The 21,510-nt window shown below is 28.4% G+C and overlaps 1 protein-coding gene across 3 annotated transcripts in view; it reads left to right on the forward strand.

Moving 5' to 3' along the window:
• Window positions 1-21,510, forward strand: part of LOC142325503 (1-phosphatidylinositol 4,5-bisphosphate phosphodiesterase epsilon-1-like) — a 1,691,101-nt gene that overhangs the window by 738,488 nt on the left and 931,103 nt on the right. For all 3 annotated transcript variants that reach the window (XM_075367353.1, XM_075367348.1, XM_075367349.1), the window contains one exon: window positions 18,839-19,206. In XM_075367353.1, the coding sequence (XP_075223468.1) occupies window positions 18,839-19,206 (368 nt within the window). The remainder of the gene's footprint in view (window positions 1-18,838; window positions 19,207-21,510) is intronic.

The raw sequence follows: 21,510 nt of genomic DNA on the forward strand, positions 1-21,510 counted from the left end.
AAGAACACCGGCATCCGCAATCTAGTATTCAAATCCGTGTAAAGCTGAAACTCTCGACTCTCAAATCAGCTGATTTGGGAAGACGCGTTCGCCACTAGACCAACCCGTGGGTCTGTCTTAGCGTCTAGGTTTAAAACAAATAATTTAAAACAAATAACCCACCGGGTTGAACTAGTAGTGAACTCATCATCGCAAATCAGCTGATTTCGAAGTCGAGAGTTCTAAGGGTCAAATCCTAGTAAAGGCAGTTACTTTTATACTGATTTGAATACTACATCATGGATACCGGTGTTTTTTGGTGGTTGGGTTTAAGTTAACCACACATCTCAGGACTGGTCGACTTGAGACTGTGCAAGACTACACTTCATTTACATTTTTTATACATATCATCTTCATTCATCCTTTGAAGTAGTATCTTACGGTAGTTCCGGAGGCTAAACAGAAAAAAAAAGTTTAAAAAAATTCAAAACTTCAATTTAAAAAAAGGAATATGCGTATTTTATTGATTTTATGATATTCGAACGTCACTAGGAAAAATACATATCTGTTGTTTTTTATACTTTTTTTATTACTATAAAAATATATATCTCTTACATATATATTTATATCGATAAAAGTTTATTTCTGAAGGTTTATTACAAAGCAATTTCCTCCAAAAGTGTGGACCGTATTAAGTTTCTATTTTCATCATTAATTAAATATCCAATTACTTAATTGAATAACTTTACCTCTAAACTGACACCGTATTTATTGAAGTAACAATATTTATCGCCCTTTACTTCAAATAATTGTTTAATGGTTTTAACTTGTTTCATAAACCATTAAAGAAACATTTAATTATACAATTTATTTTCTCTCTGATAACTAAAAAAAATTAAACATTTTTTTTTTATGTAAACATTAATATCAATAGTTTATTAATATTAGTAGATTATTGATCAATAGTTTCGTAACATTATTTCATTTTGTATGCGAAAGAAATTGTACTTTTTACTTTAAATTCGTTTATTATTTCTTCATAAAGATAATTTTAAAATTATTATGAAAAAATTTTATTTAAATATTATATATACCTTATTAAACATGCAAATTTAATAATATAAAGTGACATAATTAAAGATTCTTTTTTGAAATATGCTTAGCCACAATTATTAATTAGTTTATAATTTTCTTAATTAAGGTATATCGTTATGTTATGACGAATATATGTTTCATTAGTTTTTTTTTTTTTTAACTTACTTCAATGCTCTCGCAAACCGAAGTAATGTTTGGCTTCGGCTTTAATTTTCCTTATTTCTGTTATTTAAGCAAACTATATCTTTTACTATCAAGTGAATTCTGGTATGCGAGTCTTATCAAAGGTTTCATTCCTTCTTGCTTACCCGTCTATGTTTACTTAATATTGTTTATCCCATGTAAGCGTGGAATATGCCCTGCCCAGTTAAAACATTCCTCTTAATTAAGAATAAAGGGATCTTTGATAGTTTTCTTTTTTATCGTAATTCCACTCTTCATTCTTTTATTGGTCCTATACTTTTTCTCCAGAATAATTAATCAATTTTCATCCTTTTTTAGTAGAATTAATGATTGAGCTCCGTAAAATAAAGTTTCATCTGTATTTTGTTTTAATAAGATTATGTAGGATTACATTCAAGTAAAATTTCAATTTACAATATGTATACTATACTTCCTGGTTTTTAATTTATGAAAATTCTTTCGGAAGTGACAACAAATTACGTCTTAAATCGTGACTGTACGCTCTTGCTTTTTCTTATTCGTAGCTAACGTTACTAGAAATTACATAATTTTTTTAAGTTCTTTATGAAACCAACATTTCATAATTTATGATGGAAAATAATATGTGATGAGTTGAATACTTATTTCAATATATCCTAAATGATAACAATAAAAAAATGCATCATTAAAAGAATACTAAACTAAATCCAAAAAAAATAGATTGAGTTTCGCAGATATCATTTTATAGCTCAAACATTTAACAAAATGTACGTTTGAAACTATATTTCTATTATCATAATCTGTTTAATTTAGAATTTTGTTTAAAAAAAAAATATGTTAAATATATATAATAAGCAATATGTATATACAATAATAGATAATAAACAATGTTTAAACGTTCCATATAATAAACAAAAAATAGAAAAATTTGTTTTAAAACTCTTACCGGACGATTTAATTTATTAAGCAAGGAATAAATGCTAATAGATGATAAATTTGTGATAGCAATTTTTTTTTGTTAATTTTTGGTAAAATTGTGGTAATGACTTTATACTACCCCTGCCAATTATATTAGTTTGTTTTATCAATGAAATCGGTAAGAGTTTTGGAACAATTTTTTTCTATTTTTTGCTTATATGGAACGCTTAAACATTTTTTTATTATCTATTGTCTATTATATATATATTTTTTAAACAAAATTCTAAATTAATAACAAATTTTGATAATAGAAATGTAGTCTTTTAACCTTATCGTGCGGTTTACAATTTCATTGGATTTTTTTTTGGATTTCACTGCGTTTTTTAGGATAAGTTTCTTTTTTTTTATGAGTTACTGATTATTGGCTTATGGATTTATTATTAAAAGTTATTACCTTTCTAAAACAAACAAATATACATTTTTTTAACTTCTCGGCCAATTTTTTTTTTTGTTCCTTCATTTCATACCATATTTATCCTTTTTAATTATTTCCTTTAATTAGTAGACCTTCATGAATCGAAGATCCGTGATGTAATATCAGACTTATTATTTAAGTGCAACCTTCGATTTTTATCGAAGAATCCGTGGACACACTTTTTAAAAGTTTTTATTTAACTCGCTTTAGGAATAATCAAATCTTGCAACTGCTATATCTTTTGATCTATTGTATGAAAATCAATAAAATTTGGTACACGTATGTAACATAGATGTGTAAAAATAAATATTTTTACTTTTTAATCTTAAAAAAAATACAAAAAAACACAAAAAAAAAATTACAAAACTTTATTTGATTACATATAATCGTTTAAAATAAACGCTTTTAAAAAAGCTTTTATAAAAACTTTATTAAAAGCTTTTATTTAACTAATATTAAGATTAACATTAATAAAAAAAGGAAACAAATTAGAAAAAATTTAAAAAATAAGAATTAAATCAAATTGAGAATTTTAAACAAAAAACTGTAATATATTAACAAATATAAAAATGCACTGAAAAGTAAAAAATAAATTATATAAATATCTAATAAATAACAATAAATAACAAATAAATGTAATAATTATTAAATTTTAAAAGTAATGAAAATATTTCGTTAAATAAAAACGTTTTTAGAACAATGTTTTCGAATAAGTATTTATAGACATTTTCTGTATTTTAAAATATATTTTTTTTGAATGTGGTTGTTTAGTATATGTATATACTTTATTTATCTGAAATAAAATAACTCAACTTTTAATTCTTTGATGGTTCAAATTTGCACCGAGATGACCTTTAAGGGTTAATAAGAATAAAAATAAAATTAAATTTAGAAATCTTGTACAAAGTTATTACATTTGGACGGTAATCTGAAAAATTATTATATTATTAAATGATTTTTTTTTGTTTCTCCGTTAATAGTTAAAATAGTTCTAATTGTAGAATAAAAATTTTACCAATCCAATTTATTTCTGTTTTATGTAACAAATTTTTGTTACTACATTTACAACACTTTCCTACTGTTCATTAGTAGTTATAATCTCTTTTAAACTAATACTTTAATTTTTTTTAATGAAGTAATGATAATAAAAAAAAATTGTTTCTTCTTCAGTACTTTCATTTACATAAGAGCATTTACTATTAAAATAAGCTGTAGTATATTTTCTTTAAAATTTTATTATTTCTAGTACATTATCATTAATTTTTTGTACGCTACTTAGTACTATCAAGTACTGATACTTAGCGGAACGATTCGTAAACTGACGTTTTTCAGGGAAAAGTGACATATTCGAATCCCTCGGTTCATCAAATGGCAGAAAAAACGTCTAACAAAATTCGAGTTATTTTTTTAAAGTATTCGTTATTTCAAATTGAACTGAAATATAATGTTTTCATGTTTATTTTTTCCACATTTTCATTTCACTTTAAAGGTTAGGTCATGTTTAGAACTGTGATCATAATTCATTAACTTCGCCGTGCCATCCATTTTCTGAGGATTCTTTCCGGTTAAGTTCGAACGAACTACTTGATTTTACTAAAGTTATTTAAATTAATTTCATAAATAATTTTTTTTGGGAGTGTACAAGGTGATTCCAAAAAAATACCACCCAACTGTAATTAATTTATAGCAATTACAAAATTTATGTGTATATTTATCACGTAATTTTTTTGTAGGTAACGGAATAATTTTTTATTAGACTATTTGGTATCTGTTTACTTTTTATTAGTAAAAATATCTTATTAAATCTAATTTTCAGCTATAGGAATGCTTTGTTTCTTCACCCAACAAAATGCGAAAATAAATATCGTCTATCTGTACCTATAAATCAACTTGTCCTGATTGACTTCTAAAGTAAAACTGATGAAAAATTCTACACATGTTTTTCTTACGGTGTAAATTTATAAAGAATGGACTTTTTAAAATTCTGAGTTTAAAGGGAGTAACAATAAAATTTACTATTTTATTAATTTCTCGCTAAAAAATTAATATATCAACATTATTTGTATGAAATCTTCATGTGAATAACTAAAACATAATTTCTATATTTTTTGAAATTCTGAGTTTAAAAAGGTAAAATGAATTTTGAATTTTTTTTAAATCCGGCTATTTTTTATTAATTTCTCGGTAACAAATGAAAATATCAACCTTGATTATTGGTTTGCATAATTTTCTTGAAAATATCTAAAAACCAGTTTCTAGATTTTTTTGAAATTCGATCATGAAAGGAGCGAAGAAAGGTAAAAAAATTTGAACAATGATTGCAATTTTTTCCATTCCGATTATATATACTAAACGAGATATTCACTAGGTTTGGGCTTGTAAATATTCTTCAAATAAAATCTAAAAACCATTTTCGGGTATTTTGAATTTTTAAATTTTAAGGGGTAAAAAAACATAAATTGTCTTTTTACATTTTTGTCGTTTTTTGCTGCCGCTATTGAAAACATAAAATGCCGAATCTCATAAAAGTCCTTTTATGAGATTCGGTAACGTTGTGACGGTAATTTATGTATGTAATTCTGGTAATCTATTTCCCGAACAAAGCAGCGTCGGGAAATCTAAAAACCAATTACTGTACCCTATACTGACCAAATTGTTGCTCTGAACAAATTACAGTACGCTGATAGTTATAAATTGAATAGTTTTATATATATATATATATATATATACCAACTCTACTAATGCTTATGTATACGTATATATTTATTGTGTGTGTGCGTGTGAGCGCGCCGCATCTTAACAACCTGAATATACGTATTCTCATTTTGCAAAAGGGTTAATTTCTCTTGGTAATTACTAGTATTACGTAATAATTCTTTTCAGATTGTTTTTAAGTTTAGTTTTATTTTCAAAGCTACAAAAATGTTTCATTAAAATCGCCTTAGAAAAATGCATTATTAAAAAGTTCATTACCGCATTATTAAGTTCATTACCTTCATTACCGTATATCTTAAAAATTTATAAAAGAATTGGAATATTAATTAATATTTTATTTTTTTATTATTTCAGTATTTAATTATTATGTTCTTTTTTTACATGTTTTCGTTTTATTTTAATTCTTTACATCCATACGTATATTTAACGTATTTTTAAAGTACTTCCTTCCTACGTTCAGTTTACTTACTGACTAAACTGTTGCTTTGAAAAAATTGCAACACATTGATAGTTTTTATAAATTGAACAGGCTGTAATTTTTGTTTATCATTATTATTATTCTCAAAAGCATGAGTTTAATGAACACAGGGGGTCTAAGGGGCAGAGCCCGAACCGGATAAACATCTCCTGATCTCGACGGGAAACGCAAGTAACCATATAGCGCGAGCAAAGCCGTGACGGAGATGTTAGTAAATATATATATATATATATATATATATGTGTGTGTGTGTGTGTGTGTGTGTGTGTGTGTGTGTGTGTGTGTGTGTGTGTGTGTGTGTGTGTGTAGTATGATTAATATGAATTGTTTTTTTTTATAAAAGAGCAATAATAGTGGTAGTATTTGTTGTGTAAAAGGTGTAAATAGCACACATATGGACAGGAGAAATGTCAAGTTGTTTTACTTGAAAAATAATGGCATGTCAACTGAAATGTGTTAAAGAGAGAATCTTGAAGCCACCGTCAACCGTGGTCATCAATCATTCTCTACCTCATCTTCACCCCTTTTTAGCACAACACATATAAACCCCACTCTTAACTCCTTCACATCCTTTTTATCCTTCATCCTACCTTCTCACAATTGAAAGACCAGGTACCAGTGAGAAACGATGTTTATCCATGTTACGAGAAAAATCGTACAGTATTGTAAAGTTTTGTCACCTGCTACGGTAGAATACTTTCATTTATTATTATTAATGTTTCCTTTATATAAAAAAAAAATTATGACACGTAAAATAAATACGTTTGAAGATAAATAATGACTGTTTTATTATTATTATTTGTTTTATTGTTGCAAAAAAGCACATAGTTGGCGGAATATTATCATTAGATTTATATGTTCCATTAATAGTGTTTAACAGACAATGAGAGTTTTTATATTATATTTTTTAAGATATAAAATTAATAATTTTAAAAGGGCGGAGTTTGTCATAATTATATTCATGTACAATGCAATAAGTTTAACATAATAAAACCTATTAATATAACAGAAGAAAGAAGTTTCTTTTCTTAAGTAAGTAAAATTAAATTGGATTGATGAAATAATGCAAACGTGAAATTAAAGTGTTATAAACAAGAAGAATTTCCATGTAAAATAAAAATTCTACAAGTTTCAAATACAGATATTTTATATCTGTATTTATATAAATTACATTTATATGTATATATTTTTTTTAATAAAAAAAAACATAAAATTTTATTTCATTAAAAAACTTTTGATATTTATTCATATTTTTTTTTATTATTAAATTATTACTTAAAGTAAAGATGTTTTTACAAGGAGAGGTTAATAATTTATTAATAAAGCAATATATTTAATTTATTATTTTTTTATTGTAACGACACAGAAACTTTACAATCTGTTCAGCAAGATAATTGAACAATGAGTAAATAAGATCTATTTGAATTTTAACTAGCCACAGGCCCGCGGCTGCTGACTTAATGAGATGAGCACTCCGTACAGCCAGATCATGAAGTTATCTAATTGAAACGATAAGGCAAACCAAGAATATTGTTCCTCAACAATCTTGAAAAATCACTGATCGTGTTATCTAATAAATTGACTGCCAAATAATTCGGGTACGTGATGCAGAAAAAAATTATACATTTATTAGTTACTGTAGGAAAGAAAATTACTCGAACTGGACGTTTCTACAATAAGGATGATTATGTAGCAAGGTATCGAGCAATTCAGTGCTCATTGGTATCACACTAAATGAACTAATTTGAATTAAATTTTAGCACGGTGTTTACCGCAAAATCTCCTTTAACACAATGGCATTGAATTTAATTTGAAGCAAGTAATCATAAATTGCAACTTAGATCAGTGTTTAATCGTTAATATAAAGCGACTATGAAAAGGTTTATGTTGATTACATACAGAATTTAATTTAAAAAAGATAAATAAGCAATGTTAATAAATTGTTTCTCAATCTTCATGTTTCTTTGTTGTTTTTTGTTGGTGCTGTTGAAACTTTAATAAAACATAAAATACTAATTAAAGTAAAAATTTGATACCATTTTTGCTTTATAAATTAATCTAAAAAATGTGTTAATATATTATTTTAAATCTTACTTATCTGTTAAAAATTACTTGTGTAAAGAAATCGGATATGTTTTGATGATTTTCCTTTTTCTTAAGTAAAAAATAATTTAACTGATGTTCAAGCTTGCTACCTATTCTGTCGAAGGTATTTGAAAAATTACTTCTTCTGAAGCTCTGAGGCTACGGCTGATTTTGGAGAAGGGCGTGTTATTCCTGAACATCAGTTCGGTTTCAAACGTGGTTACTCAGCAATCGATTGTAGATGATTGTCAACGTTTTTAGCAATTCCCTAGATTAGAAAATCGATAAAGTCTAGTTTCCTGACCTACTCTATAAATTGAAAAGGACGACATTCTTAAACGTTATCCTGCACAGCCACCTGGAAGGACGATTTTCTTAGGTGAAGCACAATCAAGACTTGTCTGAATTCTTTGATACTGGGTCGGATAATCCTCAGGGCTCAGTTCTATTCTTTGTCTTCACTGTGGACCTCCCGACTCCAGACGACATCAGAGTTACATCTTTGCGATGAAAAGGCGATCATGGCTGTGGATACTGACCCTAACGTAGCTTCTTCTAAACTTAACAAGGTATTGCATCTAATTAACGATTGGCTAGCTAAATAGAAGATGAAGCCTACGGATGATTATGCTTGCGATGAGGAGGGTTGACTGCCCGTAAGTTCGACTTAATGGCGCTTTCATCCCGCATGCTAACAGCGAGCGATACTAAGGACTGCATCTGCATCGTCGACAGACAAAGAGGATTCATGTCAGGAAGTAAAGAGTGCAGCTTAATATTAAGTTCAGGGAGATGTACTGGTTGTTAGGCAGGGGGTCGCAATTATCATTATCTAAAAAATAATTTCTTTTACTAAACGGTCCTGAAACCGATTTGGACCTACAGTAGCCAACTACTGGGTACGATAATTTAGAGTAACATCGAAATCGTGCAGTAATTTCTCAGCAAACTATTGAGAAGCATGACGGCACCGCCATGGTTTGCGAAAACCACTGAAATACACGATTATCTGGGATTGCCAACCGTTTGAGAGGAGAGACGGCGATTCAATTCTTTGTACTAAATCACCATTTTATACAAAATGAGATTTAACAAACATGTGAACTGGCTCGCAATTAACTTCCAGGACAATAACAGCAATAATCGCAATTAACAGCGAGGGGTCTGTAGGTGCCTAAAGTGACTGTATATATTAGGTCTGTAAGTTCTCCGAGATTTAAGGTGAATCGGCCACCCTAGGGTGTTGTCAATACTCATTTCGTTTCGCCACTGACCTTTGTTGGTGCTTTGTTTTGTTTGATTAGTTATGCTTTGTGTGATTGATAAGACTACTATTTTTTGGTGTTTTCTTTGCTTTTTATGTTCTGAACTTTATCAGTTTCCTTGGATTCATCTTTGTTTGTAATTATTTATTTATACTGTATAAGATATGTATACATATACAGATCATTGCGGGATTTCAGTGGAAATCCCTATATATATATATATACATATATTCAAATTTACTTAAAGTTCTGGTAAATTGAAACCAATTGTAAATTAAACACTGTTGCAAAAAAAAACTGACGTTCAAGTTTTTATTAACTTCAAACGTTTACATCTTGATGAGCTTTAAACATTTATTTAGTGTATTGTACCTAGATCAATTTATCATTTCCTTTTTCCCAATCTCCTTTCATTATAGTTTAATTTTGCGTCTTTTTTTCGATATTCCTACATTATAACCGGGTGTTTCTGTTATTATTTTATATGACGTTGATTTTGATTTGGATCTTAATGTTATATTCTGAACAATAATACACATCCAGGTTACGTATTTCTTCAAGATTGCTGCATGCCAAAATAAAACATAAGGATCATCAATACATCAAAGATTCGAAATCTATTCAATTTTTCTAAATATCAAAGTTTCTAAATATTATGTAAAATCTCCCCAAATATATCTAACTTAAAATTCTTTTATTCAACAAAAATGTTAAAAATATGTATATATACATACAAAACGCCTTTATCTAATTGCAATTATTTGCGCTGTGAAAAATTTAGTGGGATTTGTATTGATTTTAGTTCGATTTTCTACAGAAACACACTTTCATTTAACTCGAGACTAAATTGTTTGTTTCTGTATAATAAATCTTGGATCTACATATAATTTGACTTTTCTGTATTTAAAATAGATAAATATATATATTTTTTATCATTTTGAGATGGGAAGCTTGGTTATTTATATAATTGCCTTAATTACCCTTTTTTTTTTACGTAATTAATTTTGTAATTTTTAATCAGTGCTAAAACTAAATATGCGATTCACTTCACACTAAATAATAATTTGGAATCCTTCTGACATTTAAATAGCAGTGATGAGTTAAATGATGTAGATTAAATTCATTGTCAACAAAGTTTTATAAACGCTAATTCGGGCTACTACTGGCTGATAATGGAGCTAATAATTCCCCACCCTTAATAATTACTACTTTAAAAATAAAAAGGTTTAATGAAAATAATGTAATCATAGAAATTCTTTCGAATAAAACCTTTTATTTCACTTTCCAATTTTGAATTTTGCTCAACGAGTGTCGCCTACACCCTCAGAAAATTCTTGTTCTCTTGAGAAAATTGGGAGAGATATTATATGAATAGATAAACTAAAAAAATAAAATTTATTCTTAATTTTTAAGAAGTAATGAAATATTAAATTTCTAGATTTCATAGGTATTAGTCAGTTAATTTAAATTCCTGCTTTATATTTTAATGATTTCAAAATATGAATTTTACCTAAGTTTTATTTACTATTTATTTAAACAGAACAAGATTTTGTAAGATTAAAACATCGATTAACATTCAAAATAGTCTTATATTTATTGAAAAGTTTTATAAAACAATCGAAGACCAGTTAATAATGTGTCTGATCTGTCAAAGTCCCAAGATAATCTTTAAAATCAGTTTTGTTAACTATACGTAAACTATCTTAGGAAAATATGATTAAATTTGAACTGGACGATGATTTAATGTTGATTAAATTTGATTTGTGGATGGATGATGGAGGAATCTACCAGTTTTTAATGGGGTGATACTATAAAATTGATCCCCAAACATTCTTCCGATTTTCATGATCCAGACGGGGAATTTGTATTCCCCGGTGTATTTTTATCTCTCTTTACCTCTCATTCACCCTTTCTCTTTCTTTTCCTCTCTCTCACTCAGCTCTATCTTTCTTAAGTTGCTTGAATCAACAGAACTCGTGTGTGCCCCTTTACAAACATACTAGACGATCTCTCAAGCTGGACCCTTGAGGCTTCTGTCGGCTCAAGCGAACCCTGTTCGCCTGGGTCACCTCAGGTGATCCCGTACGCCTGAGGGAAGCCAGGGAATTCCTGAGGCCTACTACAGGACGCTCCACCTCTTGAACCCCGTGTAGTATAACAATATTAACAAATAACAATTAAACTCGATTTGAGTGCTATTTTCTGCCTTTCCTAGCATTGTCACTCTAACATTTGAGGTTGAAGCGTTTCGGAGTACCTACTTCTTGAAACCTGCAAATGAGGCTAAATTAGTTTTGAGAATGACTGTACTCCGAAACGCGTTTTAAAGTATTTTAATTAAAATATTCAGGCTTTATAGAAATCTGAAAAAGAAACTAAATTAAAAAGACAGAAATAGTAGTAACTGTGGTAGCTAAAGTAAAAACACCTTTCACGAAGAAAAATTGATAACTTATTTCTGTCGCCATGGGGAAAATATAATAAAGTAATGATTATTATTTTTTTTTTTTTAATGAATATTTTTACTTCACAACTTCACCCTCGAAGTAACCCTCAAAGGAACCCTCTAGGGCTTCCTACTGCTTAAAACCTTCCCTGGGATGACGTAAATGTATCCTGCAAATTTGAAAGCAATCGGTCATCTGGTTCTCACGTGATGAGAGTTTCAGATTAATCGAGGATTGTTGCACCCATCAGGTACACTCCTGATACGTGCAACAATTAACTTTCAACCTACAGTACTTACTTACACACCCAGTATGGATCGTGAAAATCGGACGAATGGTTACGTAACCCACCGGGTTGGTCTAGTGATGAACGCGTCTTCCCAAATCAGCTGATTTGGAAGTTGAGAGTTCCAGCGTTCAAGTCCTAGTAAAGCCAGTTATTTTTATACGGATTTGAATACTAAATCTTGGATACCGGTGTTCTTTGGTGGTTGGGTTTCAATTAACCACACATCTCAGGAACGGTCGAACTGAGACTGTACAAGACTGCACTTCATTTATAATCATACATATCATCCTCATCCATCCTCTGAAGTATTATCTGAAAGGTAGTTACCGGAGGCTAAACAGGAAAAACAAAAAGGACGAATGTTTACGTATCCATCTTAGAATATATATTATAAGAGCATTCCATTACAACCAACCAAACGGCCAATACCCAAATGGCCAATATCTTTTCATGGCCGAAAACAACTTTCCCCTGACTGATACACATCCTAATTACTAAAAAAACGTCATAACTCAACTCAGAAGTTTTACTATAATGTAGATGTGGGCATCTATTCTTAAACGTATTTCCGGCGTTAAATATGCCATGTTCAAAGTCAACGCCCCTCTGGAGGGGCCCCTGATTTAATCGGAATTTCCTAAAAGATGTCCCCCTAATCTTTGATGGAGAACCAGAATCAGGTCTCAAAACCTGGAGGGAAAATAGTAATGATTCATCCGAATTGGTTTGGTAGTTTACTTGGCGTTAATGTTGTTAATTAATACTTATTTTATTGAATTAGTAATAAAGTGATCACGTTTGGTTTTCTATATTACGAAAATGTAATACATATTAATTTTATTACTTTGGTTCTAGTTTCTTTCTCTCCTTTGTTTTCTGTTACTTTTTTTTCTAAAGGAAATTAAAGCAGTATATTTCCAAAGTTTTTTTTTTTTTATTATTTTTACTTTGTTTCTTATTTTTTTTATTTTGATTTTAAGGTGTACCTCTAACTTTTCCACTTCATGTTGTATTATAAACAGACATTGTTTTCGTAGAGATTGTTCAGATGTAAGAACACACCATCTAATTGCCTCATTAAAAAGTGTAGATGTCAAGTACACTAATATTAAAAGAAAAAAAACTTTTTTCTTGTTCAATGTTACCAAAACATAAACCAGCAATAATTATGAAACTTTTTAGTTTTGTAATTATTGCTGCTTTTGTTATAAAAATATCTTGTGCAAATAATTATCTACTTATTATTTATTTATTCTTTTAAATTAAATTAAATATTACTTATAATCATATTATCGTAATTGTCTGACAAATTACAAAAAGTTCATTAAAAAAAGAGTTAAAAAACACAATTTAAATACTTAAAAGAATTGGAAATTAAATTGATTTCTACCAATTTAGCCCCGTATAAGTAATCTTATTATGTACAGAGTATTTCTTCAGGATTAATTTCAACGCATATTGTTTGTTGTACCAAAAGGAATCAATAAATTCATGATGTTAAATACTCTCCTAAAAACAGGTTTTATGGACGAGAAAACTGAAAAATTATTTTCCAATTTCTATTTACAATTTTTCTTTCTAAAAATAAATACGAGTGCTCATTTAGAATTCGTACAAAAAGTGTTTATAATTTCGTTTTTAAGTTTATTACTCTTCTGACCACAACGATGTAAGCTGTTACAGCTATAACGGTAAAGTATATAGGTCGGTAAAAAAACAATCTAAAAGAATTGGTATTTTTTTAGTTTTTGTGCCAAAACAAAAATAAATTTTTATCAATTGAAAATAATCGGCGAAGAAAATGTTTTATCAGCTGATTTGCAATGAAGTCGAGAATTGTAAGATTCAAATCCTAGTAAAAACAGTTTTATACGGATGTGAATACAGATATACTGGTGTTCTTTGATGGTTGGGTTTCAATTAACCACACATCTCAGGAATTATCGACCTGAGACTGTATAAGACTACACTTCATTTGCATTCATACATATCATCCTCATTCATCCTCTGAAGTAATTAATACCTTACGGTGGTTCCGGAGGCTAAACAGTGAAAGAGTGGTAGGGAAGCCGATCAAAGTTTAAAAATAACAATTTTTTGAATTGTTATTTTTAAAGTTTTAATAATTAATTATATTACAATAAAATTTCATCATAATTCCCCCCACCTCAAAAAACCAAATATTTTGTCATTTTTATTGGTTGTACATTTTCAGTTGTTTTTTTTTACATTTTTAATTTAAAATACTAAATGTAGACACATCAAACAATTTTGTTAGGCGGTGATTTTGGAGATAGGGGCAGAAAAAAGTTAAAAATATAATTTTTGATTTTTTTTAACGTTTTTCATTTGTCATCATATTTTCACTATATAAAAATAAATCCCAGGAATGTATACTTTCCTTATACTTTGTTATCTGCTTTTTTATCTAAAAAAGATTTAATTTTTCAATAGTTGCAGAATATGATGTCGTTTGTATCATTTATATTCCTTTCTTCGATAGGAAGGTATAAATATATTTTGAGAAATAGAGCCAAATATGTATATATATCAAAGGATAAATTCCGTTTTACAAAGAAATAAAAATTAGTATTATTATTATTGTTTATTATTGTCTGGTTATATGTTCTTTCTTGTCTACTTATTTATAAGTAAAAAGGCGTTGAACTTATAATAAGGCCCATAAAATAGTAATAACACTTCAGAAAAATGAAAATTTCTGGATGATCGGTTTGCAACAATCTTTATAAGAAATACCATCGGTTCTTCCGTTTCAAAACCCGTCAAAGAAGAAATAAATGCTATGTAGCATTTGTCACATTACATTCTCTCGTTAGTTGAAAGGAAACGTAAATAGAAATAAAGGATATTTTTTTGTGTTCCCTTGAACTACTTTGATATAATTCAATTGCGTATGGTTAAAATACCATAGTTTTAGTGAAGATACTTTACAATTATTTAATTTTTTTTTCTATATGGGCGTTGACTTTTATGGGCATTAGCTTTCGTTACATTGGGTTTAAATAACGACCAGGTTCGTCATGTGTAAGGATGTTAAGGGCCCTTAAATTTTATTTAAAAACACCAAAATAACAATAAACACTCATAAATATTTATACACTGATAACACTTACTGGGTGTAAAGGGCCCTAATACTGAAATGAAACAGTAAATAAAACACAAAAAACAAACTGAAAAACGAAACTCAACAATATTATTAACTCGACAATACCAACATTATTAAAAAATATCCATATTCATAGAATAAAACTACTTCACTGATTTCTTAAACACAACTTGTACTGCCTTATAAATTTGCTAATAGTCCACTGGCGTGCAGATAAGCAACTATTTATTTTCTTCTTTTCCATTTTTCAAATAAGCAGCAGTATTATTCAATAAAACAAACCTCCTTCTGAGGTCCTTATGAATAGGTACACTCTTCCATTAGATGTTTGACTATAAGCAGTTTATTACAAACACAATGGTCTTTCTTCGCCGGTTAACAAATATGAATTTTTTATTTGTGTCCGACCGATTCTGAGTTTGATCACCCTCACTTGTTCTCGGCAAGTCAGCTTCACGTCGCTCTTCCATTTGTATGGAGAAGTTTTAAATGCGTTTAGTTTCATATTTAATCTTCTCCATTCATTATTCCACTTTTCCCTGTTTAGCCTCCGGGAATCACTGTCAGGTATTACTTCAGAGGATGAATTGTATAAGTGTAAATCTTCATTTACACTTGTAATCTGTACTAATTTAATTTAATTTATAATCTGTATAATTTGTAATCTTGTACAGTCTGAGGTCGACCGTTCCTGATATGTATAGTTAATTGAAACCCAACCACCAAAGAATACCGGTATCCACGATCTAGTATTCAAATCCGTATAAAAGTAACTGCCTTTAAAAGGATTTGAACGTTGGAACTCTCAACTTCGAAATCAGTTGATTTGTGAAGATGAGTTCACCACTAGACCAACCCGGTGGGTTTCATTACTCTACCTGTTTCTTATTGTTTTAGACAATTTTTAGCATCTGCCTATGGAACAGAAATTATATTCAAGTTAGCACAGATTGTTACTGTTCTGCCAGCTTCATCTGCGCTTTCGTTTCCTGCAATACCAGCATGCCCTGGAGTTCATACAAATATACGTTGCTGTCCTCGTTGATTTAAAACGTACAAAGTGGACAGGATGTTTTTCAATGACATCCGTAATGTTGTTCTTCCGAATTATAGTTAGTGCACTTAACGAATCGGCTGTTTTTCATTCCGCAAAAATCTTTACATTTATTATTTTCATTATACACGGTTGGTAAATTTCATTATTTTATATTTTTTAAAAGCTTTTAACTCGCTTTAGGAATAATCAAATCTTGCAACTGCTATATCTTTTGATCTATCGTATGAAAATCAATGAAATTTGGTACACGTATGTAACTTCGATGACAATACAGCATGTGTCGGAATTTCATGTGACCCACCTCCACGCCACCACGTGCTATCCCTACGCTAAATTCATGCATTTAGTTGAAAATTTTCATTTGTCATGAACTATCGTATGAAAATTATTGAAATTTGGTACACGTATTTGGTACAGATGGTAACTTCCATCTGTCAAAATAAATATTTTTACTTTTTTTTTTTCTTAAAGAAAAACACAAAAAAATTACAGAAATATATTTGATTACAGATAAAAAATTATTTTTTAAAAAAGCTTTTATTTAACAAATATTAATATTAACATTAATAAAAAAAAGGAGGCAAATTAGAAAAACCCTCTTAAAAGTAAAAAATAAGAATAATTAAATCAAATGGAGAAATTTAAACAAAAAAAATGTAATAATTATTAAATTTTAAAATTAAAAGTAATGAAAATACTTAGTTAAATAAAAGCGTGGCACAGTTTTTATAATAATGTTTTCGAATAAGTATTTATAAACATTTTCTGTATTTTAAAATATATTTTTTGTTTAATGAGGTTGTTTAGTATATGTATATACATTATTTATCTGTAAATAAAGTTTTACTTATTTACCATCAAAGTTTTAATTCTTTGATGGTTCAAATTTGCACCGAAATGACCTTTAAGGGTTAATAAGATTAAAAATAAAAATTAAATTTAGAAATCTTGCACAAAGTTATTACATTTTGACGGTAATCTGAAAAATTATTAATTATTATAATTGTAATCGTAATTATGAATTCATTAAATAAAAATTCGTAATTAATTAAAATGAAACTTTTAGCGGAAAGAGTGCGTTCAATTTGACTTAGAATACAAGTAGAATTCGAAGATGAACTTCAACTATGTGAGAACACGTACAAAGAAAGCGAGTAGGTGCATTTTCCCAGATTGTTACTTGTAGCTAGTCAGTCTCAACTGGAGAGGTTCCAGCAGACCTTTCCGCGTCCTCGCGTCGTTATTGAAAATGAAAATGAAGATTAATTGTTGTAAAAATAAATGTTGTGTTGTTTTAAATAAATTATAAAAACTGTGCCACGCTTTTATTTAACTAAATATTTTCATTAAGTTAATTTTAAAATTTAATAATTACTACATTTTTTTATTGGTTATTTATTAGATATTTATATAATTTATTTTTTTTACTTTTCAGTGCATTTTTATATTTGTTAATATATATTATATTTTTTTGTTTAAAATTAACAATTTGATTTAATTCTTATTTCTTTACTTTTTAGAGGGTTTTTGTAATTTGTTTCTTTTTTTTATTAATGTTAATATTAGTTAAATAAAAGCTTTTTTAAAAAATAATTTTTTATATGTAATCAAATATATATTTTTTTTGTATTTTTTTTTATGTTAAAAGATAAACTTTAGGTTGTTTTTTAAACCCAATTATCTCTTAAAGATTTCTTAATATAAAAGAATAAAATTGTTATTCTGAAATATAATGTAAAAATAAGGTAATAAAAAAAAACTGAAATTTTAAATTATTTATCTTACGTTGATACAGATTTGACAATATAAACTGTTTATTCTTTTAAAAAAAAATTATCTCATTTGTTCTTTTTTTATTTTTTAAACTTATATATATATTTTTTATTCTATATATATATATATATATATATAGAAAGTTTAAAAAATAAAAAAAAGAACAAATGAGATAATTTTTTTTAAAAGAATAAACAGTTTATATTGTCAAATCTGTATCAACGTAAGATAAATAATTTAAAATTTCAGATTTTTTTATTACCTTATATATATATATATATATATATATATATATATATATAATAAATTAAACTTGTTTGTATACATTCCCAAAAATACTCCAGGAATTTATTTAATATTTAAATCGTCTTTGATTACTGTAAAAGCTTACAGAAATCTTATTTTTTTTTTTTTTAATTTGTCACTTATATCATTGAAATGTAGTATGTTTTTATTCAGCGTCATTTTCTTAAACTGAAGTATTTTATAAAATCTAGTTTATAAGTTAATACAAATCATTACAATATACCATTCTGTTTACGTTATTTTATTTTTTTGCCAACGGTGGTCATTTCTTACGGCCGTTATTCTCTCATTACCTTAGTGGGTCTGCCGATAACAAAGTTATGTCCTGTATTTACAAAATACACTGTATATGAGTGAGTGGGAAAATTAAAAATCTTAGTTATTCATACGAAATTTGAGAGCGCTAACTTTTATGATATAATATCGGTCATTTAGTAAACATGATCAGCAGTAAACAGTGGTCAGGTGCTCATCAAGCTTTCTGTACTAAATAGTTTTATAAAAATCAATTTTTAAAATATCAATCTTTCTATCCTTTCAACAAAGTACAGTATATACAGCTTACGATTACTAGTAAGATCCTGTTTTTATGTTAAACTCGCTTGCTATTATCTGACACAACTTCATCTATTAATCTATACTAAAAATAATTCTTTGTTTGTTTCAGGTTGGGCCCCGGTGCTGGTTACCGGTCAGATGAAGATTCAAGTTCATCGTCTTCACCCTCAACACGTCCTCCTGCACCACTTATATTCACAAATGCCTTGCATGTCGCCGTCGAGCAAGGTGCAGTGGAAGTGGCTCGCCTACTGCTCAAGTACGGGCTGGAGCCCAATCAGGGCGGCCGTCTCCCCTGTGAACCACCTGCTGGTGGTTCTCCGATGGGTTTCTTTATCGAACCACCAACAGTAGTTACTACTGCTATACATCAAACTGTTACGTCTCTGGTGGTAACAACTAAAATAACACCATCAGAAATTGCAGTTAGTTTAACAACCACAACGGCACCGTCAACTTTAATAACAACTAATTCAAGTGAGATTTATTTCAAATACATTAATTCATTTTATTAAAAATTTAAATGGAATTTCTTTCACATTTTTTCCAGTAAACTGACCCTTCACTTATATTAGAAAACTCTTTGAGATTTATCGTCCTCGATAATAACATAAATTATATTCAAGGTAAAATAGCAACGATACTGATAAAATACGGTCTTAAAACTTACTAAATGTATATCTTACTCCTTAAAATAGCATATCCTACTCTACTAAAGGGAATTTGTATCAGTGTCTTTGTGTGTGTGTGTGCGTCCCCCTTAGCTGAGAACATGCGTACATGATTGAACATACTGCCCGTCAAAATATCATACGATTTTCTGTTAAATGTTTATACACAATAAGTAATAAGAATAATAATTATAAAATAATTTAGTTTTACTACCGTAATTTATTCATTCAATATTTTAGCAGATCTTAAAACACAACTATTTTCGATACAAATAAATCGATACGAAATATTAACTATTATCCTTTTAGAATCGTATATATGATTTTTTTGGCCTTGTACTTACAATTAAACATACATATAGGCAAAACACATGGTTCAAATCAAATGGTAAACAAGAAATGTCAAAATTAGAATAATTTTGAATCCCATATGTCCTGCTTAGCGATTTATTGATTTTTATGGTAACTTCTGTATCAAGGAAGTGATAAATTAATTAATTAAATTTATATTAACCTTCCACCTCTCTTATTGAGTGAATTTTCATATGGATATTATGGATCTTGATGAAAATGCTGAAAGTGTGCAATCTTTAAAAGATGCCTAAATCGATCTAAACCAGATATAGTTGGGGAGATTTTCTGATATTTTTTCGCTTTTCCTTGATCAATTTTCATCACTCAAAAAAAATAATATATATAAATTTACACTATGGTAATCGATTTGGGACACCTAATAATCCTATTCCGAGACGCCGCCCGCCAGGGCAACCAGCACGGAAGCGGAGGCGTGCCGTAGACATGCTCCGCAGATATATAATAGACTAAGCTTATGTGACAGTATGAAGTATACCTCAAAACGCCTTGGATTTTCATATTTTAAATATTTAATTAAATCTGAATTTATTTATTTATATTATTAATTATAATTAAATTAAATTTGTTAATTTAAACAAATTTTTGTAAAAAAAAAGATTTCTATAGAACCAGTATAAAATTTAATTTTTTTTACTGAATGGATAAAAATATAAATAACTATGCTAATCTACTAAAAAAATATAATCAAACAGTTTTTATGAAATTGCATTCTGTCTCTCTTTTTCGGTTTAGCCTCCAAAACCACTGTACGGTATTACTTCAGAGGATGAATGAGGATGATAGATGTAAATCTAAATGAAAAGTGGTCTTGTAAAGTCTAAAAAATTTTTGTAGTCAATATTTTATTTTTATTTTTTGTAGCAAAATATTTTTGTAGTCAGGTACAAACAATATAATTATCGAATATATATACTTGTATATATAGTAGCTGCAGAGGCGTGCCCTCCACAGTTAGGCCCACCTAGCGGGTGGCGTTTCGGAATGGGATTATTAAGTATCCAAAATTGATTACCTCTAGTGTAAAGATATTTCTTTTTGAATGATAAAAATTGATATAACGAAAGTTAAATTAGAAATTTCACTCCAGAAATTGATGCTAACGAATTAGAATTTTCCGCTAGTGATCGATACATTTTTTATTTACCTGTATTTTATGAAGAAAACAATCCCATGAATAAAAAATATATTACTAATATATATATATATATATATATATATATACCGATATCGAAGTATAATAATATAACAAGTATACACCTGACCATTACGAGACATGTACTAAGGAATCGGGATTTTCCGCTAGTGATGGATACATTCCGGCGCTAAAGCTAAGAGGGACGAACACACTGACGCACATGCAAATGCCCTTTAGTAGGGTAGGATAATAATAATATATTTTCTTTTGTTAACGCTCTTTTTTATTTAAAAAATTTAAACTATTTAAGTAAGTTACTGTAATTAGAGAAATATCATATAAATAACACAGAATATCTTCAAAACTTGCCTAATCTCATATGATGAAATACCAAGGAAATAGCTATAACAAAGTTATTTTTTACTTACCACTACAACGCTATAACAACTAATAAGTTACGTCTGTGATACGAAGGGCACTAGGAAAGGTTTTTAATACGACTTTATTTTTATAATTTTTCAAAATAATTTCTTTATTATACACAAACATTACTTCTCCATTCTTCGAAACTAGCCTTCAAAGTAACTTTTCCATGTTTCT

Source organism: Lycorma delicatula, chromosome 5 (genome assembly GCF_047948215.1).
Source record: "Lycorma delicatula isolate Av1 chromosome 5, ASM4794821v1, whole genome shotgun sequence".
NCBI lineage: Eukaryota > Metazoa > Arthropoda > Insecta > Hemiptera > Fulgoridae > Lycorma > Lycorma delicatula.